The 17771-nt window shown below is 41.4% G+C and overlaps 2 protein-coding genes across 4 annotated transcripts in view; one reads left to right on the top strand and one right to left on the bottom strand.

The window, feature by feature from the left end:
• TUB (TUB bipartite transcription factor) overlaps nt 1-3427 on the top strand; it is a 120001-nt gene extending 116574 nt beyond the window's left edge. Inside the window, exons 14-15 of the mRNA XM_071762483.1 lie at nt 2557-2622; nt 3290-3427. Of these exons, the coding sequence (XP_071618584.1) occupies nt 2557-2561 (5 nt within the window). The 3' untranslated portion in view covers nt 2562-2622; nt 3290-3427. The remainder of the gene's footprint in view (nt 1-2556; nt 2623-3289) is intronic.
• RIC3 (RIC3 acetylcholine receptor chaperone) lies at nt 406-13479 on the bottom strand. Of its 3 annotated transcripts, XR_011729547.1 has the most exons (7): nt 13193-13478; nt 9614-9834; nt 8882-8960; nt 6956-7049; nt 3319-3467; nt 1090-2201; nt 406-920 (listed from the first exon to the last, which is right to left on the bottom strand). XR_011729547.1 is itself a non-coding variant. In XM_071762492.1 (6 exons), exons 1-6 carry the CDS (start codon nt 13407-13409, stop codon nt 1717-1719), a joined length of 1245 nt encoding a protein of 414 aa, XP_071618593.1. In that variant the 5' UTR covers nt 13410-13478; the 3' UTR covers nt 406-1716. The 3 variants fall into 3 exon arrangements, 2 of the variants coding, with proteins under 2 accessions (XP_071618593.1, XP_071618594.1); XM_071762492.1 differs by having other exon boundaries at nt 406-2201; XM_071762493.1 differs by lacking the exon at nt 406-920 and having other exon boundaries at nt 1127-2201; nt 3319-3464; nt 13193-13479.
• Between the last annotated feature and the right edge of the window lie 4292 nt (nt 13480-17771).

Here is a 17771-nt window from a genome sequence, read left to right as displayed (position 1 = left end):
CCCCTTAAAATGAAAAGCTGACTAGTTCAGGATTGTGGGGTTTTTTTTAATTATTTGCCCATTAAACATCTAATTAATCTCTTTGCCTTTCTTAATTAAACCCTTGATATCCAGGAGCATATGAGTATGTTATGATTTAGCTTTACATTATATGAGGCTTAGAGTTGAAAATACCAAAACTGAGAAAAATTGTCTTTAACTTGAGATCTATATAACCAGTCATGGATTTTCATAATACCTGTAAACTGTTACAGTTGTTTGCACACAAGACTTCCTTTCTTGATCTGTTTCAAGTAGTTAGGCATCTTCTTTTTCTTCAGACTTAAATGAAGTTTTAGATAAACCTGCAAGAATGTGGTTTTATAAAGTAATTTTTTTTAAGAAAAAAAAACCAAAACACTCTGGTATTCTGGAGCATATCTATTTATTTACCAGTACATGAAATGAATGATTTTTATATTTTCACATTATTTTACTTTGCACGTCACAGAGCTTGTAAGCTTGTACTTCTAATAATATTGACTGCTTCCACTGAGTGTCCAACTTTTACAATTTTTTTCCAGAGTCCCAGCTTTGATAATTTTGACAATCCTGATTTTACCAGTCCTGGAGCCAAGTATCAATATACTGGGCTTGCTCGTAGCTTCTCAGAGCATCTATTCCAGGATTTTTCCAGTCACAGAGGTGAGGCTGACAAGTAACTTCCACTAGACCAGGTTGCCCAAAGCTCCAGCCAATCTGACCGTGAACATTCCAGGGATACAGCAGCCAAAACTTCTCTGGGAAACCTGCTCCAGTGTCTCAGCAGCCTCATGACCAGAACAGTTCCCTCAGCCTGCCCTCGTGCTGTGCCCAGTGTGGGTCCACACTCCAAGCATCAGGGTCTTTCCTGGGCTGGGGACAGAGGAGTGCAGAGGCAGCTGCCAAAGTACCGAAGAGGAGAGAAGGAAAGCATTTTTACTGTTATTTTCTTGGTTTATTGGGTTGCTTGTTGTGGTTTTTTTTTTAAATAGAGGAGAGGGATAGGGGATGGGAAAGAAGCACTCACACCACCGGTGGCAGTGAACACTTCTCAATGCTTATACTTACTTATTCTTTTTTCAGTCACCAGGAATGTTTTTTGGTGTTCTCTTACACAAAGTATGGTCTGATTCCTGCACTCCCTTGGCAGTTTCACCAAGATGTTTCACCATGGCTAATGATAAAGAAAGAACAACTCTTAACACTTCAGTCTTGCTCATGCTCTTCCTGGAACACAGCACAGATCAGGCAACTGGTGCCACAGCATGGAAAAAGCTGGGAAATGGGCTGTAGCTTGGGGTAGTATATGGATTTTGTTGATTGTAGTGACAAATAAGTTTCTTGGGTGTAGCACAGCAATTATATACTTGAAAAAGAGTCATGTGTGACTACGGCCTGTTCTGTTATCAGTTAACATTCGGGTAAGAGAAAGATGGCACACTTTCTCCTCCAGCTTCCTGGTAATCTCAAATACATATCTATGGATTTGAGTAATTCTCATAGCTGGTAGCACACAAACACATGTTCTTGAGAGAGTCAGAAGAGACATTTGCTACAAGAACTTGCTACAAGAACTTGCTACAAGAACTTGCTACAAGGACACGAACACAGAGAAGTCTTCATCAGGAACAAAACCACACAAATGACACTTTATGACCTCTACATTCACTACCTAAATAACATCCACCAGTGTCTCTAGTACCCAAGTCCTTTTGTGTTGCGCTTCCTCAGTGTGACTGCTTCATCCAAATCATCATCACCTTTCTGCACTTCCACTGCTACATTTTCATTTTCTGACTCCACACACAGGTCCTCTTGGGTGGACTCTTCTGCTTCGCTGCAGCTCTCACAGCAGAATCCAGCATTTTCTGCTATCACTGCAGGATCCTCATCCTCAAAATAACAGCAGCACTTCTCAAGGTGGAGGCTGTGCTGAAGGTCCCTCTCATCTTCACTGCTGCCGGTTACCTCATTAGTTTTCTGCATTAAATCATGACCTATAGTGAGATCAGCAAACAGGGGTTCCCCGCACAGCTCCTCTTCATCTTCCAAGCCCTCCAGCCTTTCTGCCAGCTCCTCTGGAGAGGGCTGGCTCAGGTCAGGGTAATCTACAAGGATTGTGTCCCACTTGCGCTTGAAGCAATCAGAATTATAGACAGGATAGGTCTCTTCTGAGTAACCTTAGGAATAAAGTATATGCAGATTGCAATGTTACATTTAAAAGCAGTATTGACTTGAGTGATGTATGCACAAGTTTGTCAGAACAGTTGTTTTTAGCACTGCCAGTATAAGCATCACCCATTTAATGCATTATTATGTCACAGTGTTAAATCCATGGCAAGAATGTGCAAAACATGACTTCTTGGAAGATGATGAGAAAAGCCCACTCTATTTTTAGGAAACCAGGATATCAACCCTGACTTTCAGGAGTGAATATCTGAGCTTTGCTGAAAGCTGTGGGACCTAACAGGCAAAAATTACCTGTCTTAGACCTTTACATAGAACAATTTGTATTTTTTTTGTTTCTGTCTACAGATTGACTGGAGCATATTTTGAAGACTTTTGCTATAAACAGCATTATTTATAAAGTTGAAATAACAGGTATGTCAATGACTTTGTGCATTTCATTTTAGAAAATGCAACATGAGCCTGGCTTAAGAAAACAGCTCGAGGCCACTGTTTATGCTCTGGATCATTTTTGAAAGCTTCTTAAAGAACAAGAAATTAAGTCTGCATTTAAAATTATGACAGTGAGCAGCTCAGCTAGGATATCTTGAAAACACATTTATGTAACAAGTAAACACCAAGGAACAGAAAGGATATTAAAGTAAACAATTTTTAAAAGACATACTTCCTGTAATTGACTTTTATACAACACAAGAGTAAACAAAGAGTGACTAATCAAAAGTAAAAACCTGTAAGTTATTCAAAACATACTGATTCTCATTTCCAAGAGTTTTATGATTTTGCATGAAATCTTGCCCAGGAAAGACAGGGAAAGATATAAACCTCCAGCAGCCAAGACCCAGCAGCAGATGGAGCATATGTGAAAATTCATATGCCACTTTTGGCAGCAGATAGTGTAGTGTTTACACTAAAGGAAATGCTGGGTGTCTCAAAATCTATTTTCTTTCTATTACGGTTGGGGAAAAAAATGACCTCCTGCAAAATTTTGTACACTGACTTCTGAAAAGAAAGGTTAAAGATAACAACAAATTTTTAAACTATCTGGGACTATAAGTAATACTTACTCAATTTTTCTCATTAGGGTAATGGCAAGAAAGGCTCTTGGCTTACCATCCCAATCCTCCATGTAAGGAGCTTCTTCAGCTTCCTTCTCAGGAGAGATGTCATCTACAAATCTTCCTTCTTGCATAACTCTAGTAATTTCTCGGAGTTGATGAAGCAACCTTTGCTCCTGGTCTGTTGTAACATTTTGAGTTCTGCTAGAAAATATTAGACAACAGAATTCAGTCCACTATTATTACAAACTATTAACAGAATTTGAACCCAACTGTTTGTTCTGTCCCAGCCACACAGAATAAGGAAATCTGGCTGCTGTGTGATCACTTTTTTCAACACCTGCACTTGGTCTGCACTTCATCCGAGTGTAAAGATTTATCCATTTATCCAGAGAGCCTGCAAACCTAAACAGGCAAAGGAAGGAAGATACAGCCAATGTGAGAGCAAAATGAAAATGACACGCAAGCAAGAGTTATGGTACAAAAGACACTATAGAAATATCTGGCCTTTAGAAGAGTGTTAGGTGAGAATTAGAGAGCCATGCCTTGTTTGAAACAATGTAAGAATATATAATTCATAACCCATGCTAAATTTAAAACATTTAACTTGTCTTTAGAATCAGAGGAAGAGTAGAGAGGACTGAGGTTTTTATTGTATTAAACCTAAGCAATAATTCTGGGGGGTTCTACACGATTGAGTCTAGTAATTACTACTGCTCAGGTAATGCAATTACTGTTGTAACAAAATGCTTCCAAGAGATAAGATCATGTACTCATTATATGTTATTTATGGAAAAAAATAGTCTCCTAAAAATGTTAGAGACAAAGGAAAAAAATTATTTGGAGGGTGGTGATCTGAGTTCTACTACATAACTCAGTCAGAATAAGAAAGACACTGGCTGCACCTGGGGTGAAAGTGGTTCTTGCTCTTGTGCTTGTTTCATCCTGTGTTTCAATTTGGTCTTGAACAGATGTTTGATCTCTGTAAGTGCCAGCTGAAGCCTCTCTGGGGACTGAGGCACTACTCTGGTGGTCTATTGAATCTCACTGTGTTATGGCAGGATCTATGACCCCCAGTTAATCAGAGAGTGGGGCCCTTGACCTGCACAGAATGCTGAACTGGTGCTATGTGAGGTAAGACACATGATCTCTGGTGATTTCCAGCCCATCAGACAGACAGGGAATATCCAGGATCAGACAGCTGCTCAGTGAATCTTAGGGGTGAGATGGGAAGAGGGGAACTGGAAATTAGATCAACAGGTTTGGATTTAGGCGATCAGTATCTATCTAAACCTTGTTTCAGGTACATGAATGTCATGAATAACCTTGAAAACTTGCATCATCCACCTTAAGTCTTTCCTCTTACTAACTGGTGTGAATAGAAAAGCACTTCAACAGGTGCTTTATGCTAATTCAACATATGTGTGACAGTGACATGATAGTTACTCCACTAAAGGCAGCAGAGTCATACTGGTTCAAAGCCAAAGAGATCAGCATCATACTGCTGGGTTTCGTGATGGTGATCCAAGTTCTGGCCCTGGGCTAGTTTTTGTGCTCAGATCCACACACACAGCTGAACCTGGCTCAGGAGCAGGCCCACTGGTTCCCTTGGCAGCTACCCAGCTAACACTGACTAAGAGCACAGAGCTGAACATCACTTCTCTATGCTTCCCCTGAGGGGCACTTTGCCCTGCAGCTTGAAAAGCTGATATGGTCCCAAGGCTATATGGAGGTTGCACTGAGCCCCCTCACCTGGCAGTGGCAGTTTGTTCCATAGAACAAGTGAAGCTGTGAGACAGCATCTTCTCAAAAGCCTGGGTTATGCAGATTATTTGAGATAATGAAGGCACACAAAAAGAAAGGATTTCATCAGCTAGCTGTCTTTGACAGAAGCTGTAATTGAGCTGCTGAACTACTCCTCCTTTGATAGACAAAAGTGTATGCAATTTTAATATCTGTCACTTGGATAAAGACAGAGAGGCCTGTCTGCTTAACACGATGGGGAGATATGCTAGATCAGATAATAGGATCAATCAGTGCAGCTGCATTACTGGGGCATTTCATAGAGGAAAATTCCTGATATACTGGATACTCTCATTAGAAAACACAGCTCTCATACTGCAGCAGAAGGTCTCTATTTCAGAGTATTACCCCTCCAGATATCTTGCTTAAAGGACAAATTTCCCTGGAGAGAGTGAAAAATCAAAGTCCATGCACTATTCCTAAAAGGCCTCTAGGAACACTTGCTATTGGAAGCTGGCAATGTATAAGACATCTGGTGCCAGCACACAGGAGATTTACCAGGGTAGAGCACTTATGAGTACTACGAAGACAACAGATAAAAAAGTTTTACACTGTAAGATTTCGTTATTTTTGTTCTATGTGTTTGTAGCTTCAAAACAGCTACAGTAGTCATAGGGGCAATGCTTATGTTTTGTAAAGTCCCAAAGTGCTCACTCACATGTAAAGGTGTCTTACTCTTACACTGATCAGAAAGTTGCCTCAAGAAATGGAGAAGAATGCTCCTGAAGTATCCTGAGTGGACAGATCAGCACCAGCTCAGATCTCAGAACTATTCCTGTGTGTTTTGGTGATACAGGCTTTTTTGTGACAATGCCAAATAGGTCCTTTGGTTTGGTTACTAATACTTCACCTGGCAGACTTGGAGTCTCTTTGCCATGGCAAGTATAATGGGGTCTTTCAGCATTAGTTTAAGTTTAATACCAGTTTTTTCTTTTTCTGGCTCTTTTCTGTTGTAAGGATTTCTGTTTAACTGCAAAGTAATAAATGGAACTCAAGTAATTTTTGCTCTCCTCTTTCCTTTTTGTTTAAATTATCAACATTCAGACTGAATAAGCCTAACACTGTACTCCGTGATCTAATTATACTTTTTAACCATACATTTTATTTCAGATGTTCATCCAATATTACTGGATGAGTACTTGATGAGTATCACAGTGTAGATTAAGATAGCTTGAAAATCTGTGGGTATTTGAAAAACAGCTATTTGCTTCATCTAGAGATGCTTTCCCCCCTCTCTTTAAAGAGGCTGCACACAGAATTCTTTATTAGATTACAATGCTGATTTCCCCTAAGGCTTTTAGATCCATCTATATAAATAGTTTTGTTGAACAAAGAAGGGAAGTTCTGCTAAACAAAGGCTCTGAGCCAATAACATAGAGTGAAACAAATATTGGATCAGACCCATTTTCTCAGTAAAAAAAAATAAAAATCTGTCCTGAGAGTCAGCACACTGTCTGGGCAGCTCATAAGCCTATTTCTGGCAACTTAAAGACACTCCTTATGAAAAACATAGACTTGTTAACAGTCTTTCTTTATAATGTAAGAAATGCTTTAGTCATGTAAGACAGGTTGTTTTAAATACTTTATATATAGATGTTTTACTTTCTGTTTATACATACCTGTCATTATCTTCCAAATAGTGCACTATACAGAGGGGGAGATAGAGGGATAGTTGCTTTTCTGTTTAAGGAAAATGAACTTGGAAAAAATTATTTCTTTTAACTGTAGACTCTGAGAAAAAACCTCAGAACAAAAAGTGTGATGTTTAAATCAAATTTCTACAATTTGAAGTAGTAATAAAAGTACTGTTTTAATATAACTGACGTATGAAAATTTAATTCCTAGTCCAAGATAAATTCCTACTTAAAATGCTGTAATTTGAAACATACCTGTCACAGCTCAGTCCTACTCTGTCGATTAATTTTTCCATAGCTTCTTCTGTCTCTCTCAGTTTTTCCTGGAGTTGGGTGAGCTCATAGTCAGCTGTAAAACAAGCAGAATCCCAAGATACATAAGTAAGAATTATGAAAACACATCTCTGAACCCATTATCACAGGTAACATATGTGGTACTAAACCAAACTGTCTGCAAGGGAACTAAAATATGCAGCTTACAGAGTTCTACTTCCTTTTCCTGGTATATGAAGTTGAAGACTATTGCCAGTGGTATTAGGACACACAGCAAGCATCTCTTTTCAACAGCTCCCAAGCAGCCTCCCAATACACAGAGTGAGTGAGCCACTATAAATGCCCTGGAGCTTAAAGTTAGGGAAAAATACCATGTTTGGGGTTTTTTTCCCGAGGAAATCCTAGTGGTTCCCCTGCCTACTGCAGAATTCCTAGTTCTCACAGAATTTCTCTGTTAAGTACTTGTGAACAGAGATAAAAGGTTATATAAGTATTTTTCTAATGAGTCTAAGGCTCAAGAAATCAGACCTTTATCAAAGAGAATAAAGTTTGTGGGGAAATTCATTGTTCCCCACAGCACAACAAAATTAAAGCAGCCTGGGCTAATCAATTACTGCTACAGGCACACTCATTAAAACAGCACAAAGGAAATCCAAAAGGTAGGAATGGAAAAAGCCATCCATAAACATCCCACTTTTTGAAAGATCTCTATTCTGCAGAGAATGTAACTTCTTAATGTCTCACTGATGTAATTATTATGCATATCTGAGACTTTAAAAATAGGGACAGGGAAACTGTCAGAGGAAGGAAGTTACACCCCCTAAGTCACTGTGTAGTGGGTAAGTGACTATGTAGTGACTTAGTGCCTCAGTTTTCAGGTTCTGAGTGCAGTGACTTGTCCCTTGCTCTGCTCCAGCTTGCCATAAATGCTTTAGGAATACGAATGAAGAGCTCTAGAAAAAGACAGAATAATTTTCATCACTAGTTCTTTGGGCTAGTGATGGTAATATTTAATGATGGTAAATATTTAACTTACTGCAAAGTTAGTTTATCTTACCAAGCATTAGAGAAAAAAATACTATTACCAATGCTAATAAATTGCACAAAATTGCCAGGCACAATGCAGTGCAAGTGCACTGAAAATACAATCTATAGCACTGAGTACATTAGGTATTTCTAATATATGCATTAATGTCAAGATAATTACAGCTATGTTAAGAGAATTACTGCTAGCACTTTCTATAAAGCCCTAAGTACTTTCCTATTACAATTTAGCCAGCTAAACACTACACAATTAAAAACTGTTATGGTAACTACTCATGCAATCCTCAACAGTAAGCTTACAAATTTCTCTAATTAATGTCCGTCCATACTGGGATGTATCCCACTGATGTTCAGGTAAAATCATATCTCAGAATACTGTTTGCTTTCTTTGTTGCACTCATCAAAACTCTGAGCATTGCATAAAGGGGAGGGAAAAAGTAGGGGAGTGGTTGGTGATGGCTAAGAATTCACGAATTAAAAAAAAATATTAATCTAGCTTTTAATATCTATATCCTACTACTAGAATATTATGGATTATAATTATAGATAGACATCCTATTATCCATTTTTATTCATTAGGTACATAGCTTTTCAGCAAATCCATACAGCTAGTTCAGTGAACCTCATGAAAAGCCATTGCTTCCAGGGGAGCTTGGGATCAGGCTACTATCAGAGAGTCTCATTAACTGAATGAGATTAGAGTGATGGTACAGGAATTCATTTTAGGTCTTGAACATTGCAACACAGAAGCTTCTGGTTTGTTCTTTATGGGGAGGGAACAGCTGCTCTACAGTGTGCCCAGAATTTGAAGAACCCTCTACAGAGTCAACAGCTGCACAGGTACAACTCAGAACTCATACTCACTGATTTTCCTCTTCATGTTCCCAGGAGCAGCAGTAGGGTTTTTCCTCTCTCCAGCAGTAGTTCTTCCCTTGGAAGTCATCTGATGAGTGAAAAAGGACAACCCTTCTATGAGTTAAAGCAATAGGAATATGTAACCCCCAAAGGCAATAGAAAAAAGGTAGAAAACTAAACTATGCCAGAAAGCAACCACAGAAAAGCATGCCCAGCAGCAAAACCAGAAAACCATAAAGGATGCTTGAGAGATCTTGCCAGCTGAAAGCTCCTGAAAGGCACTGGGAACAAATGGTATTTTTAAACACAGTGATATTTCAAGAATAACTCATCAAAAAGAGCATTTTAATTTTATAATATTTATCTATTCCATCCTGATCTTGTAATTATTCTGCTCGTAGGAGATAAAAAAACAGTACATTGGGCAATTATTGTGTAATAACTGACAGCTTTTGAATTATATGTGACCCACTTGTCTCTCTTGGAATGCTTTCTGCAATCACAGTAACTCATCCCTGCATTCATAACTGGTCTTCATCGTAGCAAAAAAACCCACCAAACTTTCATTTCTGTGGAAAGAGACACCAATTTCTCAACCACCAGTCAAAGGTCCAGCATAAGCATTTATAATTTTTTTTGAGCGTGGCTGAAATGGAGCCAGGTACAGATCTGGGATTATCATTCTGTTTTGAGGGGTTTTTTACTTGGTATTTTCCTGACTTCAATTTCTGTTGGTCTTACCTTAAATAAAATGTACAGGATATATAAGAAGATGCCAAATCCATATATGGGGATGATCTGCCCCACAAGACTTCTACTGGTTCCACCAGCACTTCCACCACCTCCACCTGCCTTGGCTTTGGCAGCTGCTTCAGCAAGGTGAGACCTTGGGAAATGAGGGGCACCTTGGCTGTCAGGAATGGCCTGGTAATTCATCCTCGGTGGAAAGCGACCAAGCTTCCCTGCAAAACAACACAATTATTTTCCTTCCATTACTTTGCACCCGTTTACATGCTGCCTAAAATTGCAGCAGGTACAGCTGACCTATTTGCTCTTCTTCTAAATGCACCATGGCTGATGGAAGAGGTAACCTGCTGGACTCTAAGTAGTTAAGTCTAAACTCAGGCCTCAGCCATTTACTATTTACACAATTCCTCTCTCTATTTTAAGAGAAAAAGTTGGCAGGCAATTAACAAAGAATGGAGTTTAAGAGCTATACACTTGTCCAAAAGACCCCATGAATCAGCATCTTTAACAGGTTGACAACCCAAACTCTTCTTGTTCTCTGCTCAAAAAGCCCCAACAATTGGTTTTCTGCTGTGAGCCTGATCTTTCAGTGTTACACAAAGGCATGTTAATACATAAACTGTTACCCATCTGGCATTCTGATACATAACTGCAGTGTTTGCCCACTATTAGGTATCTGGCTATTGCCACAAGAAGTAGTATTTTACCTGATTTTACCAAAGGAATAATGAAAGACACAGGAAAGGGGTGGCACCTCAAACTGTTCTCCTTAAAAAGGTGTTGGGTAAAGCAGTGTAAGACAGAAGATTGAATATAGCTTGGAACACATGGTCTTTAGCAATTTAGAGGGAAAAAAATGTAGTATTAGTCTTGAGAGGCAGCCAGAATTTAGAGAAAATGAAACATGAGTGAACATAAATGGCTGCATAGCTGCTAGAGTAATACTGCATAGAGCCTGAAATGGTGCTGTGGGCAAGTTTTATCCAACAGCAAAGGCACTGGAATCTCAGTACAGGTAAAGTCATCCATTTTCTGCTGTCATCAATTCAACATTTTTGTCATGGAATTCACTGCTTTACTCCTGCATGTACCTGAGATCCTTCTTTCCATCTCCGTATCCAGACTTGTCCCTGCATATCCTTCCACTGTTTGGGACTGAAGTGAAGAACTCAGCTGCTCCACCACAGAGTCTGGTGGTGGGAGGTGTTGAAAAGAAGCAGAAGAGATGGGAACTGCAAGGCCAGGCAGCAGCTCTGCCCCTGACACCACCTGCAAAACTACCCCTCCCTGGCACATGCAGCAGGAAAGGCAGGTTACCTGTGATGGGTGCTGGGTGCTGGCACTGGGGAGGGCTGCATGCACTTGTATAAGGAAAATGAGAATCAGGTTTGAAATAGCACTGAAAATAACTTGATTTTTGTGAGTACCCATCTGCAAATAGTTTTAAGAAAAGCAAAATGAGAAAAATCAGATTAAATTAACATTTGTTCTTGCTGGGAAACACCATCACAAGCAGCTAAATTCCTGAGAACAGAAAATGACAGTAAATATGTATTAGGAAATTATATCAATGATTCCTTAATTTCTACTACTAAAACCATGATGGCATATGTTGAGTAATGTAGGCTCTAGTGAAATCACCCAGGTTTACCACCCATGACAAAAAACTGCTCTCAGCTTAGCTCAGGCTTGGTTTTGAGGAAATTGTTGCCCTGCACTTTGATTTCAGTGAATTATTTGGAGTCTGTGACGCAGAGTATAACAGCTTATTTACCAGCAAGACCCACTGCTCAAATGCTCTCTGCATGTCATCAAACTTGTTTCCATAGTGACACTTGTTTCCATAGTGAATGGCTGAGGTGAGATGAAAAAGCAGGGTAGGTAAAGCCGTGAGAGCATGACGTACCCATAAAAATATTCCTCATTAAAAAAAAAATAAACGAAGAAACCAGAAAATAATTGACGAAGATGAAAAAGTGTTTAAAGGGGATTGTATACCAGATTATCTACAAGGCCTTGTTTGTGCTTTAAAAAAATTCAGTGCAATTAAAGGTAATCAAGCCAAAGGGACACATTACGTTACCAAAATAATTTCAAGGGTAATTTCATGGCTTCTGGTTCTAAATCTTGTTGATTTTTCATACTTTTATGACAACATCCCTATTCAGAAGATATATACTTTTATCCATATTTTTATTTCAAAGAATCCATACAAATTATAGAGGAAATCAACAGCAAAAGCAACTTAAAAGCACCATTTGCCAAGAGCTATCAAATACTCAGTGCATGAATGGAAATGTGTAGGGATATGGATGCCCCTGCCAGTTAACAACATTATTCATACTATTAAAACCCAGCAACCTACCACGCCAGGAGGTGGTATGACTGGATTCCACATTTGCAGGGATGAAACCAACCTCTTTCAAATGGAGACAACATCATACACTGTCACTGAAATCAAGTGACACTTCTACCTGAGCACAGAAGGGCACGTGTCAGGTCCTTGTTTGCTGCGTGATCCATGCTGCTGTGCTGATGGTGAGCACCTAACAGGACATTGTCCATGCTGTGAGAAAAGCACCAAACTCCCTTTACCTTTGAAGGGCACCACAGAGCTGCTCTCCTGAACCCGAACATGAGCTCCTGTGGGTCAGCATCCAGCATTACCTCTAAGTTCTCTGTCCTCATCAGCCTCACTTCTGGCTGAGACTGGGGCTATGATACTTGCAACTTTTGTGACATCTTGAGAAGAAAAATCTACAGTACAAGGCAATGGACATAAAAAAAATGGGAGATACTTGTATGTACCCATGCCTCTAGATCTTAAGGGACATGCAGAGTGGGGAAGCAGGCAAGAAGGACGTGGCTGAAGGGACTGCCAGGTAAGGATCTGAACCTAAATGAGTCATCGAGTGGCCCATTCATTATGAGAACCCGGTGCATGAGACACAAGCTTAAAATACTGCGGCAGATAAGTAAACAATGAAGATGATTCAAATGAACTTTTATTTAAAAGGCAACAACAAAAAGCATTCTGTACAGAAAAATAACAAAATAACGAAGCTTCCAAATAAAGCGATGGATCACAACAACAAAGCGCTATGACTCTTATCGGTAGCTGCCAGAAAACATATAAAACCAAAATTGCAAGATTTTAAACTATGCTTTCCTGAAGGGAAAATAAAAAGGTAAATCCCAGTGAGAATAATAATTTTAATAAACTCAACCTTCCACACTCCACAGGTCACTAAGCAGAAAGCATGACAGGGAGACAGTTCAGCTTTGTCGGGAGGCTGAACTCCACCTCCCCAGCAGACGGCACAGCCCCTCCGGGCACCCCGTGTACCCCAGCACCGCTCGCACAGACCCGGAGCGGGGGTCTCAGGTCCCACCGCACAGTGCCCGCCGACCCAGCGGCGACAGCCGACACCAGCCCAGCCCAGCCTGGCCCGCCCCACCCCCGGCTCATCCCGGAGCCGGCCCGCTCGTTTCACGTTCGGACACCGAGCAGCGGCCCCAGCACCTCGGCACTGACCCAGCCTCGCCTCAGCGGGGCCCGCAGCGGCCTCTTACCCTCGGGCGGCGCAGGCTCCTGCCTCCCGCCGCCCCGAGACAAGAATGTCCGCGGCAGAAGGAGGGACACGCAGAGCACCAGGCAGGAGATGATGGCCACCCTGTAGCACCTGGAGAACGCCATGGCGACATCCGCGCCGCTGCTTTGCGGGGTCCGGACTGGAGAGGTACCGCACCCCGCAGCTCCGCGCAGGCGCGGACAGCGCGCTTGCGCCATGTGACTGCGTGGGCGAGCGGGAGCCTGAGGCAGGCGGTGGGATACACGGGGCTGAGGGGAAGGGGAGGAGGAGTGGGCATCGAGGGACCGGTCTGGTTCTCTATGGAAACGGCACTCAACCTCAAAACACAGCTCAAGGAGGGAAGGGGCGTTTGGATCCCTTCTTCCTCATCTCACCCGAAGCGGTTTCCAGATGCTGTGGGTGCCCCGGGTTGCAGCTCCGCACTTCTGCTGGGGTGGTGGCACTAAACCTTTTTGAATCTCCCCTGAAGGGTTTCGGTGGTGTCACCAGCGGTCCGGGCCGGGGCAGGGTGAGGCCTCGAAGCTCCGCATGTTCCAGCGTGCCCCAGCTGGTTTGGGAAGGGGCAGAGCGGGTACTGGGGCTTTCCCCATCCTGGGAAGGGGCAAAGCGGGTACTGGGGCTCTCCCCATCCTGGGAAGGGGCCAGGGCTTTGCCCGCTGGTAAAATGAATAAAGGTAGAAGCAGTTCTTGGCAAAAAGTGCTTTTTGAGGCTGTAGGCCACCTGTGTTCTCCACATGGAATTTCCCCCACCCCCCTCTGAGCACATAGGGTGGATGCAAAGAGTTCTGGGCATATTTAAAATGAATTCACTGTATCTAAGATACCTGAAAATTATAAACGTGTGTATATTTTCAAGAGGCAGACTGAAACTTGTGTATTGTCAATGCCTTTGTTAGGTTGCTACGATGCAAGTCATCATGAAATCACTTTCTCGCTATGTTAACAATAAAAGATCAAAATAAAGAGGGAAGTGCATTGTTCGTAATCACTCATTTTCACCAACTTAAGCAAAATACTGCCAGTCATGTCAAATTAAATTATATGGTTTTGTATTTCCATTATATTTATATTACACTGTATTCCTGTAGTTGAATTAGATTATTTTCCATGGGGTCTGGGCTGTGACTATTGAATTTAACTCACTTTACGCAAGAGCTACTCTTAATTAGACTTGAGCTGAGAGCAGAATTGCTTTGCCATAGTGCTGCAGACCACTATGGCAGCAGAATGCCACAGACTCTCAAGTAACCACAAAAGAGATTTTTGCTGTCTGAACAGCTGGAACTGGGAGGATTTCAGAAATTGTTCTTATTGATCGCCTCCTCCCCAGGGATAGGCAGCCCAGGGCCAGGTCTTACCAACCATTACCAGAGTAACCTGGCTGGACTGTCTCTACAACACTTCACCCAACAATCATTCTCCAGTTCTCAGACACCTCACAGTAGGACTTGTGGGACACCTGGAATGGAGGGAATGACTGGTTTGGTGTCCCTAAGTTTCCTAAACTTGCCAGCAGCTCTTGATGCCTGCAGCAGCAAAGTTAGAGGCATCAAAAGGAGCAGAGAAGCTCTGGGGTGGGTGGTGCTGGCTGCTCTGTAGAGATTTTGTGCACAGCCCAAGAGCCTGCACAGCTCACTTCCTTGCATCCTGCCAAGCCAGTGCTGTACCAAAGTGCTCAAAACAGGTCACATCTTTTCCTTCTGTGGGTAGTTTGGAGCAAGGAAGTGGTTTCTTGTTTTCTGTGTGTGAGCAAACCTTTTTGGTATATCTTCAAGTTTTCCCCATGCTGAGACTTGGAGGATTTCCCCCCAAATCAGCCGTGTTGACTCAAGGCTGCCTGCAAGTTTTCCAACTCTGTGGTGAGTTGATAGCATCAGGTAACAAGACGAGATTGCTTACTCTGTGATCAGGAATGCATTAAAAGGGGATGGATTAACCTATGGATGCAGTGATGTCTTGCAGAAGGAAGACCCTTTCCCCCCTTCTTTCCTGCTGTCAGATCAGCAGAAAGAAAACTCAGACTTGAATTCTGGGGGCCCTTCTGTCACAAAATAATTAGGGGAAGCAGTATTCTGCTCCAATTAATTAAACAAACTGATATAAACTCCCCGCTTAAATTGCACCTTGCATATCCATAATCTCTGCACTACATTTTATGTATACTTCACCCTTGGGTAAAAAATTTGTAAGCATAGAAATGCTTTCTCATATAATCTTGCTAAAGCACGCTCTTGCCTATAAATATTCATACCACTGCCAAAACATTTGCAAGCTTTCCCCAAAGGTGAAATATGTGTAATGTACTTTGCCTTCTGGGTATAAATATTATCCAATACATTTTGGTTAATATGAATACACTAATTATTCTTGTAACCCTTTTTAAAAGGGTCATCGCCATGATGTGAATTTTTTAAAAATGTAATTACAGTAATTGGATACTTAATCTAATTAAAATTGGCTTTATCTTTAATGGGAATTTTTCTAAAGAGGCAGAATGACAATTGACTTTCTGATAATCACTGTTTTCTTTCAGCTAGAAGATGCATTTTGTACAGTAGGAACCAGAGAACATGGCCTCTTTACTACATGCCAGCCACCTTCAGAGCTAAACTGTACTTTAAACTACACTTTGCTTACAAGTTCTGCATCCTCCAGCAGTTTCATTCTGGCTCAGGTACAGATAATCTAGGGAGCGTTTGGCTGCAACACAAAGCCTCTCTTAGAGAAGGTGCTGTATGGATCCCAGGGTGCTTGGAATACAAGTAAATTATCACTGAATTTAGCAGAACTCCAGTACAGAGATAATTGGGTGTATAACTGAGATCAGCATTTCCAGTGTGCTCTCTGAAGGCATATTCCTTGGTCAGTGGGACTGGCAAGATTGTCACCACTGAATCCACATTGCCAGTTATGGGGAACATCCTTTATTGTGGGAAGCCCAAGGAGAACAAGGCAAAGGAGAAGCTGGGGGGATGGGGGGGCTGTGTAAGAATGGGACTGCAGAACTGGAATCATGTCACCAGCTTCAGATCCCTGTGACATAAATATGTATGTGTGAGAGATGTTTGTATTGATCAGTGGGAAATTCATACTTTGAAGTTCTAATTCACCTGAACAGAGGTGGTGGGCTACTTTCAGATGTGATAGATCACATTATGTTTTCCTTTCTTGATGAGAAAGGGTGCATAGATGGGCACCCCGTAGAGGGGAATATGAATGATGAATGCCACCAACTGAGAAGCACCACAAACCCCTGTCTGTGGAGCACATCAATTCACTCAGGAAGTAGAAAAGAGAACACCAGCGTTTTAAGATGAGTGAGATTTAAAAAGTTTTGCTTTAAGGATCTCAAGATTCATAAACACAGCTGGAAGTTAGGTTGAAAGAACCCATCTCACACTCATTTATAGAGGTCTAAGAAGCTGAAGCTGGGAAGAACGTGAGAGGCTCCTACTACAGTTCCTCTTCAGGCTGAAGGCAATCTATAGCAGCCAGAGGTCCAAGCAAATTGATGTAAAAGCTGGTGTTGTGGCACCTAGAGACATATTGGGTTTGGGGAAAATCCCTCAGCAGCAGCCAGAACCACTGTTTGGTACATTGGTAGGATAGTCAAAGCTCATTATCATAGAATGGCTCAGGAAAGGCCAAGAAAGCAGACAAAAAATATAAAATATCTCCTTTCAGGTGAAAACTGCAATGCAAAGCTCTTCTAAAATGTGATAATCTGCAAGAATCTGTTTCTGGGTTACTGACTGGTGTGGCCATTGAATTATGTAATATTGCATCAGTTTTTAGTGGGTGTATGTATAGGAACATGTTTTATAAAGAAGCACCAGACCTCTGGAGCACTTAGCTGCTCCCACCAGCTCCCTTTGATAGGGATAGCCCACAGCACACATCCATTCTTCTTCCTCAGAAAAATCCTTTGATTGCAGCCATTTCTAATGTTGAAACCATGTATCTCAGCAACTCTTAACCCCTTAAATTTAAGGGGTTGCTGGCTTTTGTACTTAACCTTTTGCTTTTGGAAAGTTTCTTTCATCTCACGGTGATGAATTTGGAAGCACAACTTCTGTTCTTCCAGGAGATGGCAGTGCCAGTACAGAAAATAACCAAGCAGTTTAGCTCCTGAGGTGACTGTTCTGTAATCTGCCAGCTCAGAACTCATATATAACAAGTTTTGATTTTTTTTTTTTTTAAATAGATGATCAGATAATTATACTTCAATGACTGTCAAAAGTAATAATGATAGCAGTCATTACAACTTTAAAATGTGTCTGATTTCCCAAGGGCTCACAACAAACCTTAATTCATTCGAATGGAATCAGGAGACATAATTAGGCAGTAACTCATTTCTATCACATACAGTGTGTGCTATAATTAATTTTTGCTTCGTGTGTTCATACTGGATGTTGAACCTCCCTTCCAATACCCATCTCCTCTGCCCCTACCTGTGGTAGGCACAGGTGCTGCAAGAGTTTGCAGGATGGGAAACCTGGTATTCAGTCTGAGGAGATGGCACAGCACATCTGGCAGCACCTGGCAGATCCAAAATATAA

The sequence above is a fragment of the Heliangelus exortis genome, chromosome 18 (genome assembly GCF_036169615.1).
Source record: "Heliangelus exortis chromosome 18, bHelExo1.hap1, whole genome shotgun sequence".
In the NCBI taxonomy this organism is placed as follows: domain Eukaryota; kingdom Metazoa; phylum Chordata; class Aves; order Apodiformes; family Trochilidae; genus Heliangelus; species Heliangelus exortis.
Note: the sequence above shows the minus strand (reverse complement) of the source record. Positions and strands in the feature narration are given on the sequence as shown.